At 43.3% G+C, this 13047-nt stretch overlaps 1 protein-coding gene across 6 annotated transcripts in view; it reads left to right on the forward strand.

Moving 5' to 3' along the window:
* Window positions 1-13047, forward strand: part of corin (corin, serine peptidase) — a 186432-nt gene that overhangs the window by 140656 nt on the left and 32729 nt on the right. For all 6 annotated transcript variants that reach the window (XM_072252756.1, XM_072252760.1, XM_072252758.1 and 3 more), the window contains one exon: window positions 8087-8216. In XM_072252756.1, the coding sequence (XP_072108857.1) occupies window positions 8087-8216 (130 nt within the window). The remainder of the gene's footprint in view (window positions 1-8086; window positions 8217-13047) is intronic.

The raw sequence follows: 13047 nt of genomic DNA on the forward strand, positions 1-13047 counted from the left end.
TCAGCTGTCTTTAGCCTCACAGTCATAAGTATAAAGTGAGTAGAGTAAGGTCTAAACATACAGGTTTGTGGTGTGCCTGTGCTGATGGAGATTGTGGAGAAGATGTTGTTGCCAATCCAAACTGACTGGAATCTGCAAGAGAGAAAATCAAGGATCCAGTTGTATAAGGTGAGGCCAAGGTCTTGGAGCTTTTTGGTTAGTTTTGAGGGGCTGATAGTACTAAATGCTGAGCTGCAGTCAATGAAGAGCATCCTGATGTATGCATTTTCACCGTCCAGATGTTCCAGGGTTGAGTGAAGAGCCAATGAAATGGCATCTGCTGTGGACCTGTTGTGCCAGTAGGCAAATTAGAAGAGATCCAAGTTGCTTCTCAGGCAGGAGTTGACATGTTTCATCACCAACTTTTCAAAGCACTTCATCACTGAGGACATAAGTGCTTCTGGACAATAGTCATTGAGGCAGATTACCACATTCTCCTTGGGCACCAGTATAATTGAAGCCTACTTGAAGCAGGTGGGTACCTCAGACTGTCAAAGCAAGAGGTTAACGTTCTCACTGAACACTCCAGCCAGTTGATCAGCTCAGGTCTTCAGTACTTGACCAGGTAGCTCATCTGACTTTCCATGGGTTCACCCTTCTGAAGGATGCTCTCACATCAGCTTCAGAGACTGAAACCACAGGATCTTTGGTGGCTGTGGGAATTTGTGAAGCTGCCTCCAATTTCTGTTGGTCGAAGCGAGCAGTGGCATTAAGCTAATCTGGGAGCTAAACCTTGTTGTGATATCATCCTTTGCTTTTACTTTATATGAGGTGGTAGCATTCAAGCCCTTCCAGAGCTGTCTAGATCCTTCTGTAATTCCAGTTTGGTTGAGATTGTCACTACACATGTGAGATGGCTTTCTGCCATTTATGCCTGGATCTCTTGTGCTTTACTTGGATGACAGACTTGAACTTCATTGATCTGGCCCTCAGCAGATTTCAGATCTCTTGGTTCATCCAAGGCTTCTGGTTTGGAAAGAAACTAAATGATTTTATGGAGACACACTTAAATATGACTGGCTTTATAAAGTCCGTGACAAATGTGATGTATTTGTTCAGATCCTCTGATGAGTCCTTAAACGGCCCAGTTCACTGACTTGAAGGAATCCCGTAGCCACTCCATTGCCTCCGTGACCACCTCTTCATTATCCTTACTTCTGGAGCCTTGCTCTTTAGACTCTGCCTTTATGCGGATGGGATGGGGACAACTAAATGATCAGATTTCTCAAAATACAGTCTAGGGATGGGATGTTAGGCATTCCCTATGGCAGTATAGCAGTGGTTGAGTGTGTTGTGTCCCCTGGTGCTGCAGGGGATGCATTGATGATTATCGGGCAGAGAGTTCTTCAAGCAAGCTTGACTGATGTCCCCGGCAATGATTTGAAAGGCATCAGAATTTTTTGTTTGCTGTTCTTGACACTCAATACCTCAAGTGTTTGTTTAATATTGACCTTTGGTAGTACGTAAACTGTGGTCAGGTTTATGGAGAAGAACCCTCAGTAAGTAGAACGGAAGGCATTTAATTATTAGATGTTCCAGAATGGGGGAACAGAAGTGCAACAAGACAGCTATGCCTGAACATCACAAATAATTTATCGTATAAACACAGACCCCCCCACCTTTTTCCTTCTTTGAATCAGCAGCCCACTTCATCCAGCAGATCGAGAATTCATTGAGTCTGATCTCTGAATACGGCGTGTCTGAGGTGAGCTATGTCTTTGTAAAGCAGAGAATGTCACTATTCTTCATTTCCCTCCGATTCAGCAATTTTGCCTTGGGCTCCTCAATCTTGTTCCTTAGAGATTGAACATTTGCCAATGTGATACTTAGAGGAAGCTTTATACCCTGCCATTTTAGTCCTCCTTCCTCTCTTCCAGCCAGGGTGATGTACCTTAATCCACTTAAAGCTGCTCCTCCTGAGAGCTGAGTCTGCTGAGTCCTTCAGGACATATCACTAGTTCGCTAAGTTGGTTTAAAACTACGTTACTTAAAGGGAAAATACAGGTTGCAGATTGCAGCAATGGGAGTTCTGAAGAGGTATATCTAGAAGTTTTGTGAGCAGGCCGCAAAACATCGCCATGTGTTGTCAGCACCATCTTGATCTCTGTTTTATAGAGTTGTAACATTACCTCGTGGCTCCAGGACTCAATGCACCTGACTAATGAAGGCCAATATACCATATGTGTTCTTAGCCACCCTATCGACTTGTGCTACAACTTTGATTGATTTATTGACATTAAACCCAAGGTCACTCTATTCCTTCACACTGCTAAGAATCCTATAATTGTCCCGTTGTCTACAACAACCTTCTACACTATCCACAACACCATTAGCCTTTCTGTTGTCTGCTGCTCATACAGATCAGATCATTGTGCATAGAGCAAGGTATGCCAATAACAATGCAGCATAAAGTGTAACAGCTACAGTGCAGGTAAACAATAAGAAGCAAGATCACAAACACGAGAAAATCTGCGGATGCTGGAATTCCAAAGCAACACACACAAAATGCTGGAGGAACTCAGCAGGCCAGGCAGCATCTATAGACCCTTCATCAGGACTGGAATGAAAGGGGAGGAGTGAGGGTAAGAAGGTGGGGGGGGGGAGGAGGAGGTACAATGTGGCAGGTTATAGCTGAAACCTGAAGAGGGGGAGGGGTGAAGTAAAAAGCTTGGAAGTTCATTGATGAAAGAGATAAAGGGCTGGAGAAGGGGGAATCAGATTGGAGAAGTCAGATGACTGGGGAAGAAAGGGAAGGGGGAGAGCACCAGAGGAAGGTGATGAGCAGGTAAGTAGATAAGGTGAGAGAGGGAAATAGGAATGGGGTTTGGTGAAGGGGGGTGGGGGCAGTTACCAGAAGTTTGAGAAATCAATATTCATGCCATCACGTTGGAGTCTACCCAGATGGAATATAAGGTGTTGCTCCTTCAACCTGAGTGTGGCCTCATCCTGGCAGAGGAGGCCATGAACTAACATGTCGGAATGGGAATGGGAAATAGAATTAAAATGGGTGGCCACCAGGAAATGTAGCTTTTCATGGCAGATGGAGTGAAGGTGTTTGATGAAGCAGTCTTCCAACCTACATTGGATCTCACCAATATACAGGAGGTCACAGCAGGAGCACCGGATACAGTAGGTGACCCCAACAGACTCACAGGGAAGTGTTGCCTCAACTGGAAGGACTGTTTGGGGCCCTGAATAGTTGTGAGAGCTGGGGTTATAGGGGAAGATATGACACTTATTCTGTTTACAAGAAAAAGTGCCCGGAGGGATATCAGAGGGGAAGGACAAGTGGATAAGGGAGTTGTGTAAGGAGCAATCCCCATGGAAAGCAGAAAGTTAGGGAGTAAGGAAAGATGTGCTTGGTAGTGGGATGGCGGAACTTACGAAAGGTCATGTGGAGGCTGGTGGGGTGGTAGGTGAGGACAAGAGGAGCCCTATCCCTAGTGTGGTGATGGGTGGTTGGGTCGAGGGCAGAAATGGAAAAGATGTGGGTGAGGGCAACGTTGATGGTGGAGGGAGGGAGGCAACTTTCTCTGAAGAAAGGACACCTCAGTTGCTCTGGATTGAAAAGCCTCATCCTGAGGTCAGATGCAGTGGAGACGGAGGAACTGACAAAAGGGAATTGCATTTTTACAAGTGACAGGGTAGGAAGAGGTATGGTCCAGATAGCTGTGAGAGTTAGTGGGTTTATAAAATATATCAGTAGGTAGATTTCCAGAGTGGAGACAGAGAGGTCAAGAAAGTGGAGAAAGGTGTCAGAAATGGGCCAAGTAAATTTGAGGGCAGGATGGAATGATGAGCTCAGCATGGGTGCAAGAAACCGCACCAATGCAGTCATCATTGCAGTGTAGGAAGAGTTGGGGAGCGATGCCGGCTTAGACTTGGAACATGAATTGTTCCACATAGCTGACAAAAAGGCAGATGTAGCTGGGACCCATAGCTACACCGTGAGTTTGAAGGAAGTGGGAAGAGCCAAAGGAGAAATTGCTGATGATAAGGATCAGTTCCAGCAGACAGAAGAGAGTGGTGGTGAAGGGGAACTGGTTGGGTCTGTTGTCCAGAAAGAAGTGGAGAGCTTTAAGGCCCTCCTTGTGCGAGATAAAAGTGTATAGGGACTGGATATCCCTAGTGAAAATGATGGGATCAGGGCCAGGGAACTTGAAGTCATTGAAAAGATTGAGAGTGTGTGTGAAGTGTCTCAGATGTCGATAGGAAGGGATTGAACCAAGGGGGATAAAACAGAGCCAAGGTATGCAGACATGAATTCTGTGGGGCAGGAACAGTCTACCTGGACGGTTGGATTTGTGGATCTTGGGTAGGAGATAGAACTGAGAGGTGTGGGGTAAAAGAACTATGAATTTGTCGGCAGTGGATAGGGGATCTCCAGAGTTGATGAGTTCGATGATGGTGGTGGAGACAATGGTCTAATGCTCCTTAGTGGGGTCCTGTTCAAGGGGTAAATCTGAGAATTGCTGTCAGGCCTCAGCAAGGTAGAGGCCAGTCCGCCAAACTAATATAGCACCTCCTTTATCTGCGGGTTTGATGGTGAGGTTGGGATTAGTGTGGAGAGAGTGGAGAACGCCACGTTCAGAGGGAGTGAGGTTAGAATCGGAGAGAGGAGTGTTAAAGTCAAGACTTTCGATGTCTCCTTGGCAGTTAGCAATAAAAAGATCCAGAGCAGTGTGTTCAAGAAGAGGAGGAGGGTTAAAGGTGGGAGAATGGGTCATCATTGCAGGTAGGCGAGTCCTTGTCAAAGAAGTAGGCACAGAGACGGAGGTGACAAAAAAAGAGCTTGGCGTCAGGCTGGGCGCAGATCTCAAAGGTGAAGACTTTACTGAGCACAGAACATTCTGCCTCAGCGAGGGGAAGTTTGGAAACAATTGTGAAGATCTGGCATGTAAGAGAGTTGGGATCGGTGGGGGGGTAGAGGAAGTGGGTGGTAATGTCTGAGGAGAGACAAAGGTGGGGTGGGAGGAAGGTGGATTGTCCGAGGACTCGAGTTGATGGTGGGGTCTGTGAGATAGGATTGCTGAGTGGTGGTGAGGGAAGGGAAGATCATAATGATATAGATTGTGAGGTCCAAGAGTCAAACATAACATGCAAGAGCGCAAACAGGAGGAAATATGCAGATGCTGGAATTTCAAGTGTTACGTACCCCGTAACTGGGTTGCCAAACCAGCAGAAATGGACCACTTAGTTGGAGTCTGGATTACTGGAACTAAGAAAGTTTTATTAAAGAAATAAGTAACACAGTACTCTAAACATAAGGATATAAATGCAACAGGTTAGTAATGATAAACACGCATGTACACAGATCTAGGTTAATAGGATCAATCAAGCTCTATCGCAGTCTAGGGGTAAAATGATCAGTCTCAGGTGACACAGAGTTCAGTTCAGTGTAGTTCAGTTCGCAGTAATCACTGTTGTGCCGTTGGGGGGAGAGAGAGAGAGAGAGAGAGAGAGCGAATGATGATATTCAAATCGGATTCAAATAGACCTTTGATATTCCTCGCAGTTAGCTTTCGGGCGAGCCCTTTGTAATGTCTTCTGAGGTCACTGACTGTGACCCCTCCATTCCAGATACGATCGTTCTTCTGCAGTGAACCCGGCACCCAGGCAAGGGCGGACACACACACCAGGTTCCCGCCGATCGTACCTTTTCACCCTGTGCGCCTATGGTCGGTCCCGCGATCAGACCTCCAAAACTCCCACCAACTTGCGGGGGGGGGGGCACAACGCACTTCCAGGGTCTCGTTATCTCGTGGTGTCGTGGTGTGTCGCTTGCCTTAGTGAACCTGTTCCTTTTATCCCCCTGCTGGGGTATCGCCTGTCCATCAAACTTCAAACAGTTCAGGTTCAAAGCAACCAGTCTAAACAATACTCGGAACTGTGTCTCTTTTCATTAATCTCTCTCGTCTCTCTCTGATTAGCATTTTGAATGTTTCCCCCATTTGTCTCTCTCTTATCTCTCTTATCGGCATCAATCTTCTGATAACTTGGTCTGTTGTCACACAAGCAACACACATAAAAATTGCTGGTGAACACAACAGGCCAGGCAGCATCTATAGGAAGAGGTACAGTCGATGTTTCGGGCCGAGATGTGTGTTGCATAACATACTAGAAAACTGTTTAATAGTCTTATAACAGTGGGTAGAAGCTGTCCTTGAGCCTGGTGGTATGTACTTTCAGACTTTTGTATCTTCTGCCTGATGGAAGACAGGAGAAGAGAGAATGTCTGTGGTGGGATTTGATTTTGCTGGTTGCTTTACCGAGGCAGTGAGAAATGCAGACCGAGTCTGTAGAGGGGAGGCTGGTTTTCATGAATTGCTGAGCAACGTCCATGACTCTCTTTAATTTCTTGTGGTCACATGTAGGGCAGTTGCCATACCAATCCATTATACATCCTAAAAGGAGGCTTTCTGTAGGGTATTGATATAAATTGGTAAGGGTTAGTGGGGATATCCCAAAGTAGAGGCATTGTGAGCTTTCTAGGCCATGGCATCTATGTGGTTGGACCAGGACAGCCTATTGGCCCTTTAATTTTATAATATATAAATATATAATATTTATCATCATCATCGTCATTATGTGCTGTGCCATTTGACGTAGGTGATCATGGTCTCATGACCGTGATTGTTCTTGGCAAATGTTTCTACAGAAGTGGTTTGCTATTGCTGCCTTCTGGACAGTGTTTTTACATGACAGGTGACCCCAGCCATTATCAATACTCTTCAGATATTGTCGGCCCGGCATCCGTGGTCACGTAACCAGGACCTGCTATATGCACCAGCTGCTCATATGACCTTCCACCACTTGCTCCCATAGCTTCACGTGACCCTGATCAGGGGCCAAGCAAGTGCTACACCTTGCCCAAGGGTGACCTGCAGGCTAGTGGAGGGAAGGAGCGCTTTACACCTTCTTTGATAAAGACTTATCTCCACCCTGCCACCCTATAATATCTGTATATTATATAAAATATATAATTTTAATTTTTAGTTAAGATAAGGTACAACTTTATGTATCCCAAAGGAAATCATTGTTGCAAGGTTGCTCAGTTAGAAGTATTTACCTTAAAAATGCAAAATGTATGCATAGAGGTATGAAAAAAATACAAAATATGCATCAAAGAGTAATAATGCAAAGTTATATTAATTAGCAGACAGTATGTGACATAGTTATGTGAAATTTAATCACATTTGGTAATTTACACTCACAGTGAGCTATGGACTATTCTACAAACAAATGAGGCTGAAAGTGTAGATGTCAAACTGAGTTTTAATGCTTTAATGCTTCAAGGCTCAAAATTGGAATGTTAAACTGAACTTGGTTGCGGTGAAATATTTGTATCTGGATAAGCTTTTTTTTAAACATGAATGGGAAGCTTCCATCTCGATGCTTCATCTGCAAAATTTTATTCTTTAGGTGAAACTTGCCCATATATAACAGATTAGTTACTTGAGTTTAGCCACACTGACATCGTTAATGCCAGCAACTGTGGTGGTATGGGGAAAATTCAGTCAGAGTTTCTGTTACTGTCTAACTCCAGGATCGTATGCTGAGAACAACAGACCTGCTGATTTTGAGCTGTGAGATAATGCTGGTCAAGATTCCAAGAGAGAAAAGAAGAAACGTTATTAGTGTTGTCATTGCAAAAAAAATCCAGGAAGTCTGTGATTTTAAATAAATGTAAAACACAGTAGTTTGAGGATATTTTTTTCAGAAAGGGTGTTTTAGCAGAGGTATTGAAATTTTAAAAGGTTTTTGATGAATGAGGATAGACTGTGGCGCATGGTCAGTAACCCAAAGAGATATCTTATAAACTTGGCAAAAAAAAGAAGTTGAAAATTAATTTCATAATTTAGAATAAGGTTGGGGTTTGGACTTGCTGAAAGAGTGATGGAATCCAATTTACTAATAGCTTTCAGTCCAGAAATGGCCTTTTAGCTACTATGTTTCAGAGTGTCAGCAAAGACGTGTTGGGCCGAGTGGCCTTCCTTCTCTACTGATCCATTCCACAACAAAATTACTTTCTGTTGTTTGTTTACAGTGTCGCTGTCAAGTGGTGCGGATTCCTTTGCTCAGCTTATTGTACACAGGTCGACATCTGACTATTATATTTGTGCTGATGATTGGCACGAGGAGCTCAGCCAGCTGGCTTGCAATCAGCTTGGTTTAGGGTAAGATCAGTAGTGTGTAGTACTGTACATTCTTGCCTAAGGAGCACTTTCCAACACTCAACTACGTTTGTAGTACATCTGCAGTGAGTTGGCCTACTTAGCCACGACCCGTTGACGCATGTAGTGAGTACTCTTTTTATTTCATTGTGTCAACATTTAACCTCACTGTGGGAGTAAAATGACATATAAAGTCAAGTCAAGTTTATTGTCATTTCACTATATACATGTATATCATCAAATGAGACAATCTTTCTCTGAACCAGGGTGTAAAACACCATAGTACACATAACACACAATAACTTATGAAAGGAAGATAAAATCTACAGATTGATTACACAGAAATAAACAAACTAAAGTGCATAAATTAAATATTATAATGTACAGAACAGATTAACCAGGGACGCTTTGAATGCGATGCAGCAGGGAGTTCAGAAACCCGAGGGAAGAAACTGTTTCCCAGCCTTACCATTCTGGTCTCTAAGCATCAAAGTACATCTGCCTGATGGTAGAAAGTCAAAGAGAATGCTGGATGCTTCATAAAACTAAGTGTACTGTGTGTGCAGCATTCCGTATAAATGTCCCCAGTGGATGGTAGGGAGACCCTCGTGATCATCTCAGCCATTCTCACACTCCTTTGCGGAGTCTTCCGGTCCAATGCTCGGTTGCTCCCATACTAGAACAGCTGAGCATCAGATTGGAAGTCTCTGCAAAGGACTGTGGGAATGGCTGAGATGATCATAGGGGTCTCCCTAACATCCATCAGGGTCATTTATATGGAGTGCTGCATACGCAAACTTGTCAGGATGCTCTCAATGGTGCTCCTATAAAGTGAGGTTAGGATGGTGGTGGTGGGGGTGGGGGCGCAGAGGTGGGGCCTCAGTTGCTTCAATCTGCCTTCTTGTTCAGGCAGGTGATACTGAGGGACCAGGAATCTTAGTATACTTAGCTCTCCTTACCGAGGAGCAATGTATTCGCAGAGGGGGATGGTTTAGCTGCATCTTCCTGAAGACTACAATGATTTCTTTGGTCTTCTCCACATTTAGACTCAAGTTGTTCTCACATCAATCCACCAACTGCTCCACTTCCTCTCTGTACTCTGTCTCATTATTGTTGTTGATGAGAACAAAAGAAGTACTAAAAAGCTGAAGGCATACTTCTCGCTACATCTCATTGAGAGTTTGTTTTGCTGTTCCTCTTTCTTTATGTGAGTTTAAATTTTCTGCAGTCTTTCTGCGAATATGAAATGCTGATTAATCGTGTTGAAAGTAGAAGTGAAAACACCTCATGAAGCAGTAGAGAGAGAATACCTTGGGATGCAAGTATAAACTGAGCTCTGGCTTTAAATTTGACTTTCAGCACCATGTTTTGCCACAGCAGCTTCCCAAGGGCATTATTTAGCTGTAAAAAGATTGCCTTGCAATTTATGATGGATTTGCAAACAGTGAAAATATTTTGAAGGAGTTATGGGCAGGCACCTAAGTTTTATAGACAACCTGTAAATGGTTTTAACAAAAAGATTCATATGGGCAATGCAACTTCTTAGATTGTTTCTAGAATTCAAGCTGAATGTACCGTACATTATTTCTTTTCTGTTACTTTTGGAAGTGTGTGCATCTGATACCTCATCTCCACCTTGAAAGCAGCTGAAGTTTGCTGTGTTGTAGTTTAATAAAGTTTTCTAAGCAACTGCATTATTGTGTACGTAACTGCCTTACTACCCTAGGATTGCAGTGGTCAAACTAATCAGATGTATTACTGAGAAGAGTGTCCTTTAATTTTACCTGGAAGTCAGATGAATTTGGTTGGGCATGAACTTATTAGCCATTACTAATTGTCCAGCAGAAGGTGGTGGTGAATGCATTCTTGACCATTTGAAGTTTCTGTGTTGCTAAGGTATTCCCACCTTAGAGTTAGATAGAGAATTATGGAATTTTGACCAGCAAATTTAAAGGAGCAGTGATATATTTCAGTTTTGTGTTGGTGTGTTCTTTGGATGGGAACTTACAGGTAAAGGTGTTCCCACTGGGTGCCATGGTGACATAGCAGTTAATGCAATGTTATTACAGCTTGGGGCGTTGGAGTTCAATAATGATGCCATCTATATGTCCTCCTCATGGAATGCATGAGTTTTCCCTGGGTGCTCCAGTTTCCTCCCACAGACCAAAGATGCACCAGTTAGTAGGTAAATTGGTCGTTGTATATTGTCCAGTGGTTAGGCTGGGGTTAACTCGGGGAATGTTGGGCTGCACAGTCAAAAGGGCCAGAAGGACTTTTCCTGTGCTGTATCTCAATAAGTAAATAAATATGCTTATTATCCTTGTCCCCTGGGCAGTAGAACGCATGTACTTCCATGAAAGTTATAAAAAAAAATTTGGAAAGTAACTTTTTGAAGGTGGTACAAATTATAGTCAGGAAAACAAGTGGTCCACCATCCTAGTTGGCTCACTTTCAAGGACCCTACAACTCATGTTCACTTTATCTGTCTATCTATCTTTATTTTTGTATTTGCAGTTTGTCATCTTCTGCACATATTAGTAATGAGCTAATTCTAATAAGTTAATTCTAATTGGTTGTCAGTGTTTGTGCGTAGTTTTCCATTGATTCTACTGTATTTACTTGTTCTATGGGGAATGCCTGTAAGACAAAGAATCTCAGAGTAGTATAAGGTGGCATACACATACTTCGTTAATACATTTACTTTGAACTCTGAATGTTTAGGCTAATAGATGGGATGCCAAACATAGGTCTGAACTGCGAGGGATGGTTTGGAGGTTCTTGAGGAGGTTGGTTGGGCTTTCATCCAGGCAAGTTGATGGTCCTCCACTTTCCTGATGGTGAAAGTGAGCCTTGAGTAACTGGAAAGGACAGGACCATGTTCACCCAGATATACTGCCATAGTGATGTGAATTTAAAAAATACCAAACTTCATAAGTAGCAATTTGGACAAACTCCGCCCTAAACAACAATTGATTCAGGAAAGACTCAGCACTCAGTGTGATTGGAACTAAACTGTTGGAGGAACTGTGGATGCAGAGGGATAGTCAATATTTCGTGCCAAAAGATCCTACATCAGGACTGAGGTAATGGAGAGAAGATGGGTGGTACAGGGGTGAGAGAGAGGGCGAGGCAGGGCTTGGTAGGTGATATGTGGAGCCAGGTGAAGAGGGGGGATGATGGGCAGATGGAGCTGGGGTAGGGGGAGAGGAGGAGTTCGTGTTACAGCGTCTGCAATCTCCTGTCAGTCTAATCTGTTCTCTGAACTGTGACTGAGTTCAGGGATAATAAGAAACCTGACAACAGTATTCACCGTGCCAGTATCATCCTCTTCCCTTCGACAAACTGAGATATTGTGAGAGGCAGCAAAGGCTCACTTGACTACAATAAGATCTACTAAACACAGCTAAAACCATTAGCAGAAGTTTTGTGATCTCTGTAAAGAGCCACTTGAAACATATTATCTCTCATCCACAGTTGTCTAAGCCAGTGAGTCATTGTCACAAACTATTTTGATTGTAGTTTGGCCAAACCAACATTTGGTAGGGTCAATGGAGGAGCTGCTCCACCAACAAACATTGTTTCAAAGTGTTCTTTACCAGCAACAAGGTTGAAACTAGTTAAATGCCATTGTGCTGCTTGTGTAATATTAGTATGGGTAACCAGAGATCTAACTACCGAGTGCTTCACCACTGTTCTATCTAAAATAACCCCAAACATACAATTGCTAAAAGTTTTATAAATGTCATCTCAACTTCTGAAATCCAGTTGATACTTAGTAATGTGTTCAGGTAGTTTGTTTTCAGAGGCTTTCATTATTTGAAATTAGAATTAGTTTATTACTGTCACAGGTACCGAGGCGCAGTGTAAAGCTTCTGTGCACGCCATTCAGGTAGATGGTTTCATTACAACAGTGCCATTAGAGTTCTAAGTCAGAATCATGTTTACTATCACTGAGATATGTGATGAATTTTATTGTTTTGCAGCAGCAGTACAGTGCAAGACATTTTTTAAAAAATTACTAGAAGTTAGAAAATATATAAAGAGTGCAAAAGACAAATAAAGGGGTAGTGTTTATGGATTGCACAGAAATCGTTTGATGGAGGGAAGAAGCTGTTATTAAAATAATGATTGTTTTATGCTCCTGTACCTCCTCCCCAGCAGTGGGAACACAGAGAGGGTATATTCTGCCTGATGACAGTTTTTACTGAGGGATGCTGCCTTCCTGAGGCACTGCTTCTTGCAGATGTCCTTGTTGATGGGGAGGGCTGTGCCGTGGTGGAACCCAATGTGTCTACAACCCTCTACAGGATCTCTCGTGATCTTGTGCACTGGAGGTTCCACACCAGATCATGATGCAACCACACAACCTTAGAAATTTGCCAGAGTCTTTGGTAAACTTTTCTCGTTCTTGAAAAACTAGGAAGGAACCTTCGTGCATTCTGGATAGGCACGGTGGTTTGAAAGCTCTCTTTTACTGATAAGTCCCTATCCCTCCCCATGGCCCAGAGGATGCTTCTTGGCATTTCCATGGTATTTGCAGCCCATTGTACCCTTTCACTGTAGTTTGCTCCAGCTGTCAGACAGTGCTCAAGGACTTCATTACCTAAAGCTGGGGAAAGTAGTGATCTTAAACACAAGAGATTCTGCTGAAATGGAAATCAGAGGAACACACGCAAAATGCTAGAGGAAATGAGCAGGTGAGACAGCATCAATGGAGAGGAATAAAAAGCCAATATTTCAGGCCAAGACACTTCACCAGGACTCTTTATTCCTCTCCAAAGACACTGTTTGACCTGTTGAGTTTCTCCAGCATTTTGTGTGTGCTATTCTTAAA

Source organism: Mobula birostris, chromosome 3 (genome assembly GCF_030028105.1).
Source record: "Mobula birostris isolate sMobBir1 chromosome 3, sMobBir1.hap1, whole genome shotgun sequence".
Classification (NCBI taxonomy): domain Eukaryota; kingdom Metazoa; phylum Chordata; class Chondrichthyes; order Myliobatiformes; family Myliobatidae; genus Mobula; species Mobula birostris.